Genomic DNA, 7818 nt, shown 5'->3' with positions numbered 1-7818 from the left:
CCTACACGAGATGAGGCAGGATAAAGAGGGATAATCCCCCTCGATCCCAAATCATTGAGGCCAATTTCTAGCCATAGAATAATGGCGCGACCCTGGGTGATCACCCCAACGACATCACCCCAACGACATCACCCCCCCCCCTGCCAGCTAACCTTTTCTGTTTCAGAGACCGCCAGGATCAAGAAACGAAGACACACACACATACACACCCCCCTATACCCTCCTTACCTCCCCCTTCCCGCGCTAGCTTAAGGGCCGCCTTAGCAAAGCGCATCCCAGGCTGCATAGCCGCACCACCCTACCCAACCATGAACATGACACCACCCCCGGGGTTTACGCAGACGAGCCGGCGAAGCAAGAAGAGCGCCAGAAGAAAGGGCCCTAGTCGGCAGGGCTCAGCCAGGACAAAAGGAGGTCCCACAAAGCGCCTACACCGGCCGCATTTGCGGTCGGGGTAGACGACGGATGGGGCCCACCCACGAAGGCTGTCCAGGCCTACACGAGATGAGGCAGGATAAAGAGGGATAATCCCCCTCGATCCCAAATCATTGAGGCCAATTTCTAGCCATGGAATAATGGCGCATTCTATATACCCACTACTCTTTGCACAAATATACCTTTTTTGTTTTCATGATTTGATTTGTTGTGGTTGACAGGTTGACAGTTAAGAAAAGTTATACAATCAATTTATAGTCCCAGTCAAGTAAATTTTATTTACAATTTGCACTATGGCTTTATCCTTAATTTTAAGAAACACCGCTAAATTGCAAGGTACCTATTAAAAAAATATAATTTTTAAGTTATAATTTGAATTACATAATGGAATATATTTGTAGCTCTTCCAAAAGCATCGAAATGTGTAATGTTTACTAATAATGTAAGACCTTTTTCACAAATCTTAACGCCGTTAAATAAAAGTCCAATATCTGCAAGTAAATCAAAAATTAATACAGTTGTTATTCGAAGCATGTCAGGAGATCACAGTAAGTTATGGCCTATTGAAAAAGCTGTATCTATTGCTTTGCTCGGACTAGTTCCGGCAACATTTTTAACCCCAAATATTGTCCTTGATAATTTATTGGCTGTTGCGGTCGTGGCACACTTCCACTGGTAAGAAATCGTTTTTCATATATGATGATTGTTATAATATAAATTATTTTAAGGGGCTTGGAAGCATGTGTAATCGATTATGTAAGACCTATCATTTTTGGCCCCGTGATTCCAAAAATTGTTCTCGGTTTGTTATATGTCATCTCTGCTGCAACTTTAGGAGGTCTTTTATATTACAATCACAATTGCATTGGTATTGGAAAAACTGGTAGAAGATTTTGGGAAATTAAATGTTAATATTTTTTTTGTCAAGTGCCTTCTCGGTGTATTGTGTAAACTGTAACTACTTTGTGTGATTAATAAAACTTTTCTTGTAGCTTTTGAACAATATTTTTCAAGTATTTTTAAGGCTAGGTAAAAGATAATATGCCGTTTTAATTGCGACCTCTGAACTTTTTTGCAGCAAATAATTATCAAGTAGTTCGTAAATATTGCATTAATGAGAATGTCAAGAATAAGTAAAATTAGCAAAGGTGCAAAGGTAGGTAACTTTATAAAGTACAGCCAATATTAATGTTATATTGATTGAATAAAGGTTAGGTATTAAGAATGTATCGAATTTACTTTTACTTTCTAGTCATTTACAGTTATGATTTCTAATTCAGTAAATTTATAAGTGAAATGTGTCAATAATGTCAATGGTGGTACTCCTAAATAAAAAGAAAAAAGGAAAATCAATGCTATATAAATCAAATGTTTAAAATTTGGCTTTTGAATGTTACAAATTTTAGATATTGTGAAGAAAATGTTTGCAAGAGTGACTTTTTATCCTACCTTAGTGTATAATGTGGTTATGGAAAAACTCTCTCCTAGGCAATGGTACAACAGAATAGATGACACAGTAATTTTAGGTGCTCTACCATTTCCTAGTATGACCAAAGAGGTATGTAATTTATAATTTACAAACTTTTAGTGAATGGTAAGAAATGAATAAGTATGCAACAAAATAAATCCATGTGTACCAATCTAAAGTCATATTTTATGATTATTATTACTAGGTCAATATTCGACCTTGACCCAATTGTGAAACATGGACAAATTTTTTATTTTTCTCAAACGAAAAATACATATTCGAGAACTTTTATAGAGTATCTAGCTATACCCATATGACTAAATAAATAGGTACTCATATGGGTATACCAAAAGAGAAATCTCAATCATGTACTTTTATTGTTGAGATGAACAACAATAATTACTACTCTCTCAACTTGATGTAGGTAGCAAAAAAAAAATACACTGTACTGATAATGCAAATATTTTGCTTGGAGTTTCTTCCATTCTTATTTACTTTTGCTGAAAATATATTCAACTCAAAAACGTGTTGGAAAATTTTGTAATGAATGTTATGTATGAAATGAAACTTGTGCAAGTATGTTCTAAATTCATATTATACAATTTAATTTATGTAAGAATTTTGTTTCAGCTTACAGAAAAAGAACATGTAAAAGCTGTTGTGTCAATGAATGAAAATTATGAGTTAATGATGGCCAATGATCAAAAGGTACGTTGTTTTAATTATGAGTAGAGTAGTATTTTTTTGGAAATAATTTTGAGCTAAAATACTGGAAGGCTTGTACTAGGTTCTGCCTCAACCAATTTATTTGTTCTTCTTGATAAACATTTAGCCCATGTGGACGTCCGACTAGTATTTTTCGCAGATTTAAATCACCTATATCCAGTAATCGTTGCTCAACGTGTCTTATAGTTTTTGCATTGAGGTGTTGACGATTCGGGAGCCTTTCCTCTTATGCCCTTGCCGCAGCAGAAGCATGACATTCACCCAAAGTTTTCAACATAACGATAGCTTATTTGCAATAAGACGTAACCCATAGTGAGCTACGAGCTGTGTTATTTGTCATCTTCTTGTGATGGTTCATTGTTTATGTGTTATTTTAAAATAACACCACCGTGATTCCGCACTTACAATTGGTTTAAGAGCTTACGTGGAATTATCACGTGGCGCAGAACTGGTTGTTCAATTAATTGGCGCGAAAACCTCTTATTTGAAAAGAATGTGGGTTACGTCTTATTGCAAATAAGCCATCGATAATTCGATTACAATAGAATCTTTCCATTTTTGACACACAAAATTCAAAGACAGATTAATTACAGCTGTGACAGAATGTCTGATTGTCACAGCATACTAGATTACTTCGTTTTAATACAATAATAATTAATCTGTTATAGCCAGAACAAAAAAGTAATGTAATCAGTGTATGTTATCAGTGGCGGGTAAACATGGCTCAGTTGGCATAGTACTCTTCACTCTCCTAAGCTGTGAAAAAAACCATTCTTTGTATTATTAAGTGTAATAATTGGTATATTTGAAAGATAAAGTTTGCAGAAAAATAACAGGAAAACTGTAAATATAGTAGTTTTTATTCAGGTTGCTATTGTGGTTGTAATGGAGCAACGAACAATACCAAGAGTCAGTCCCCTGATTAAAAATCCCATAAGCATAAACCTGTTTTGAGAAAAAAAATATGGATATTCACTTTTTTAATTTTTGGAGTAATTTTTTTGAATAACAACAGAAAAACAATCGGTAAATTTTCCACTTTTGATTTTCGATTTACTTTTGTCCTCTTAATCAAATCCCATAGGGTGGGCGTCACTTTTGAGACCCCCTTGGGATAGCCAGTTTTATTAAAAACTGTCTTTCAGACATAGCAAACATTTTGCCAGGTTGGTGAAAATTTTGTTAAGCAGGGTCCCCCTGGCAATATATTTTTTTTATGATATATAAACAGTTAAAATAAGTCTGAGCCAAAGCCAACATTGGCCTTTCTTTCATGGTATACATAAGTAATATCTGGCAAAAATTAGAGTGGTCATATTGTGATGAAGCATGGGAGACATTGTTTCTTAGGGAATGACTTCTAGATCAATATAGACAATTTTTGTGATGAAAAAAAATTGTGAAATATGTAAATTAAAGTTGGGATGTCCTATCCTGAGGTCTCAAAAAGGATTGCGAATATATTTGCAGTATTTTTTTTCGTTTTTTCACAACATTCAGTTTTCTTAAAGTTATACTATGTTATATTATGAAGTTCGAAAAATAGAATGTCGATACCGAATTAAAACTTAAATACCATCACTATAAAGAAAATTTAATTTTGCAATCGGTTTTCATTGAAACAATAATATGAGTTCCGTGCGTCATTATCAAAATATGTGATTTTTAATAGTCGTCTGTGGTAATTAAACAGGCGATTGTCACAGAAATATCCTATAATTTAAGGACCTCTGTCTTTTTTGGGTCAATATTTCAGAGGAAATTAATTTAATAGATGTTTGAACGAAATTCCATTTGGTTTAAAACAAGTAAACTCACAACTGTTCAAGTCACTTTTTCAATTATTAAAATATTGTTTTTTTAGGCCTGGAAAAAAGTAGGTGTGGACTTTTTACAATTGGCAACTACAGATATCTTTGCAACACCTTGTCAAAGCAAGCTAGTCGAAGGTGTGCGATTTATCAATAAATATGTTAACACCAATAATATAGCCAATGGTATATCAAAAACTTCAGTTTATATACATTGCAAGGCAGGAAGAACACGAAGTGCCACTTTAGTAGGCTGCTACCTAATGCATGTAAGATTATTTTTTTATAATTGGATGATATTACTCATAGTTATTTAACAAGATTTAGTAATCATAGGCTGTTAATACACCTTAAGTAAATATTTCATTTGTGTTTACTAGGACTGAATTAATTTTGAGGGATTTTTTTGTAAAATCAAGGCTTTATTGTGAAAAATTGTGTACATTATTTTTTTTCAAAGATTATCCATCTCTGGCCACTACTTTTTATCCATCTTTCTGCATGTGCATTCTGTATCGAAAGAACAACTCATCTTTTGATGAGTTGATTGGACCAATCGATCCAATTTTTTGTCTTTGTAATATTGGAAGCACTTCTTAACCAGACCATGTTTCATGGATCGGAACAAGTAGTTATCCGATAGAGTAATATCTGGTAAATATGAAGGGTGTGGTAAAACATCCCATTTCAGCGTTTCTAAGTATTTTTTGACTTCATAGGCAACAAGTGTTGTCATGTTGAAAAATTACTTTATCATGCCTTTGTTCGAATTGGGTCTGTTTTTCCTTTGATGCACAGCTCAAACGCATCAGTTTTGTTCAGTAGTGTTCACCAGTGATGGCTTCATTTGGTTGAAGCAGCTTATAGTACACAACACCAAAGCTGGTTCCATCAAATACAGGGCACGAGCTTCAAACCATGAATATTCGGCCTTACCGTCGATGTTGATGCAAGACCACGATTTTTTAGGCTTAGAATTATCATAACATATCCATTTTTCATCGTGTGACAATACGATGTAAAAAAACCCTGTGCTTTTTGCCACTGAAGTAATTGTTCGCACATGAAAAATCCTTATTCAACATCACTAGATTTCAATTTTCTTGCTTTTGAATCATACCGAGTGTATTTAAACGTTTGGAAACTGTTGTGCAATCAGCATTCAACAATTCAGCAAGTTTATCTTGCATTTGACATGAATCTTGATCAAGTAATGCCTCCAGTTCCTCATCTTCAAACTTTTTCGGTTGACCAGGCCGTTCTTTGTCAACTGTATCGAAATCACTACTATTAAAACGTTGAAACCAATACTAATACGTTTTTATCGATGGAGTGTGTCCACGGTAAGTTTTTAACAGCACTCAATGACTTACTTTCCGCAGCACTTTTCTTTGAATTAAACAGAAAAAGTAAAACTTCCCACACATGGTGTTTTGTTGCTTGTAATTCAACACCTTTGGAGCTGAGAAAAAATATGTTGTTTCCACTTCAGCAAAATAACACAATAAAAAGTAAAGCCTAATGACAGAGCTTTGACATGATTATAGTTACAGAAGTGTCCGATGCGATATAGCATAAGTTATGCGTTCTATTATAAATACCTTAAAATTAATTCACAGCCCTTGTACATAATAACCTTTCTTTTATAATTCACCTCTGTATTTTGAGCATAATTATCTGCTGTAATCTTATTTTGACAATTCCTATTTTTACATTATTTATAAAAGCTTCTGTATATGGGAAACGTGGATGCTGTAAGAATTGTAAAAATATGCGAATTCAGCTTGTCAAAAAGATGAATTATTACTAAGAGCTTGTAATTTGACCATTTTGTACATACCTGTTCTGTATATTTCATCTATTTACATTATTTTAAGAAAAATATTAGATCAACTAGTCTGTAGCAACAAATCTGTTACAGAGGTATAATTGGACACCAGAACAAGCAGTTAACCACATGAAAGAGAAACGACCACATATTTTATTACACAGCAAACAGTGGGAAGCGTTAGAAATATTTTATAAACATAATATGAATACTATAAATACTTAATGGAAGTATGAAAGTTTATCCAAATATGAAATATTACAATTAATGTTTTAAAATTTAAGACTGTCAAATCATTTCTAGAAGTTAATTAAAATCATATTGCAATTTACTTTGGCTATTTATTTGTCAATATTCCTCGTCCAATTTTCTAATTTGTTGAGATGCAAATTATCCAATAAAAGAAAAACTATTTAAGAAATGTTAAAGTAATAATAATGTAACAATATATACAGGGTGGGCCACCAGTAATGCCTCGGTCGCTAGTGACCAAACGGCAAATGTTACAGAAACCTGTTTAGGTGGGTATGTGTAGGTTGATTACGGCTACATTTTAAAAATATTTTGAAATATACAGGGTGTCCAGGAAAAGCGTACCATATCAAAGTTATGTATTTTTAAATGGAACACCCTGTATTTTACTGCATTTTTGAAAGCACCGTAAAAAAATAGGTGAACTTTATTAAAGGTTCTGCATACCTAGGACTTATAGTTTGTGAGATATTTCAATTTTAGTGAAAATGCAAGCATAGCGTAGAAATTTAATATTAGCAATAAAAAAATAATTTTNATAGAGCAATACATTTAACTAGTCCTATTTATAGGCCTAAAATTATAAATAAAATAAAAAACATATTACTAAATAATAATTACCCTCCCAAGTTTTATAACAAAATTATCAAACAAAGAATCTTCAATTTTTATAATACATCCAAAAACAAAAAGCCAATAGATTCTAATCATAACTCTATCAATTTTCAGTATATTGCATTACCATATGTACAATCTTTATCCGAAAATATTAAATCTATTTTATCTAAATACAACATTTTAGGTGCTCATAAATCGTTCAATCAATTAAATAAATGTTTCACACCTTTAAAAAGTAAAACTCCTATACTAAAACAATCTCATGTATATTCTATTCCATGCAATGATTGCAGTGGTATTTGACAAAATTATATTTTTATTAAATTAATTGTAATTACAGGAAAAAATTGTTTCTAAATATTAAGTAGTCTGTTTGTATTTTAGGTTTTATTTAATTAACAATTACAATTTTAACAATAAAAGCCTTTTGAAAAAGTTCCTGATCAGGAACGAAACGTCAAGAAAGAAATAGCTGCTGTTTCTTTTACCTCTTTTTTAACCGACTATCACACCAGAACCCAATTCCCAAGAAAATAAATATATTTTAATATTAGACAAAAGGTTCAAGAAGATTTCCACGTTATATATATATATATATATATCTTTTCTGCGTCATTCCACTTTGCAACCATTCTGCGTCCATTCACTTTACTATTATTTCTGCGTCCGATATACGCGCA

At 32.8% G+C, this 7818-nt stretch overlaps 2 protein-coding genes across 4 annotated transcripts; both read left to right on the top strand.

Annotated features, from left to right (window-relative positions):
* The first annotated feature begins 626 nt into the window (after nucleotides 1–626).
* LOC108912621 (succinate dehydrogenase [ubiquinone] cytochrome b small subunit, mitochondrial) lies at nucleotides 627–1427 on the top strand. Its single transcript, XM_018717906.1, has 3 exons — nucleotides 627–771; nucleotides 837–1110; nucleotides 1164–1427. Exons 1-3 carry the CDS (start codon nucleotides 729–731, stop codon nucleotides 1345–1347), a joined length of 501 nt encoding a protein of 166 aa, XP_018573422.1. The 5' UTR covers nucleotides 627–728; the 3' UTR covers nucleotides 1348–1427.
* A 70-nt stretch (nucleotides 1428–1497) lies between these two features.
* LOC108912620 (phosphatidylglycerophosphatase and protein-tyrosine phosphatase 1) lies at nucleotides 1498–6599 on the top strand. Of its 3 annotated transcripts, XM_018717904.1 has the most exons (5): nucleotides 1498–1591; nucleotides 1842–1993; nucleotides 2534–2611; nucleotides 4494–4709; nucleotides 6362–6599. In XM_018717904.1, the coding sequence occupies exons 2-5, from the start codon at nucleotides 1856–1858 to the stop codon at nucleotides 6491–6493; spliced, it is 564 nt and encodes a 187-aa protein (XP_018573420.1). In that variant the 5' UTR covers nucleotides 1498–1591; nucleotides 1842–1855; the 3' UTR covers nucleotides 6494–6599. The 3 variants fall into 3 exon arrangements, with proteins under 3 accessions (XP_018573420.1, XP_018573419.1, XP_018573421.1); XM_018717903.1 differs by lacking the exon at nucleotides 1498–1591 and having other exon boundaries at nucleotides 1662–1993; XM_018717905.1 differs by lacking the exons at nucleotides 1498–1591; nucleotides 1842–1993 and adding an exon at nucleotides 2333–2479.
* Nucleotides 6600–7818: the final 1219 nt, after the last annotated feature.

The sequence above is a fragment of the Anoplophora glabripennis genome, unplaced genomic scaffold, assembly GCF_000390285.2.
Source record: "Anoplophora glabripennis isolate ALB-LARVAE unplaced genomic scaffold, Agla_2.0 scaffold650, whole genome shotgun sequence".
In the NCBI taxonomy this organism is placed as follows: domain Eukaryota; kingdom Metazoa; phylum Arthropoda; class Insecta; order Coleoptera; family Cerambycidae; genus Anoplophora; species Anoplophora glabripennis.
The sequence above is the reverse complement of the archived record's forward strand: the minus strand, read 5'-3'. Positions and strand labels throughout refer to the sequence as shown.

What these genes read in the sequence shown, in the direction of transcription:
- LOC108912620 (XM_018717903.1), top strand. Translation starts at nt 1,826, where the DNA reads ATGTTACAAATTTTAGATATTGTGAAGAAAATGTTTGCAAGAGTGACT. An exon ending in TTCCTAGTATGACCAAAGAG is followed by an intron (nt 1,994 to 2,533) that starts GTATGTAATTTA and finishes ATTTTGTTTCAG; the next exon opens with CTTACAGAAAAAGAACATGT. An exon ending in TAGGCTGCTACCTAATGCAT is followed by an intron (nt 4,710 to 6,361) that starts GTAAGATTATTT and finishes AATCTGTTACAG; the next exon opens with AGGTATAATTGGACACCAGA.
- LOC108912621 (XM_018717906.1), top strand. Translation starts at nt 729, where the DNA reads ATGGCTTTATCCTTAATTTTAAGAAACACCGCTAAATTGCAAG. An exon ending in AAACACCGCTAAATTGCAAG is followed by an intron (nt 772 to 836) that starts GTACCTATTAAA and finishes ATATATTTGTAG; the next exon opens with CTCTTCCAAAAGCATCGAAA. An exon ending in GTCGTGGCACACTTCCACTG is followed by an intron (nt 1,111 to 1,163) that starts GTAAGAAATCGT and finishes AATTATTTTAAG; the next exon opens with GGGCTTGGAAGCATGTGTAA.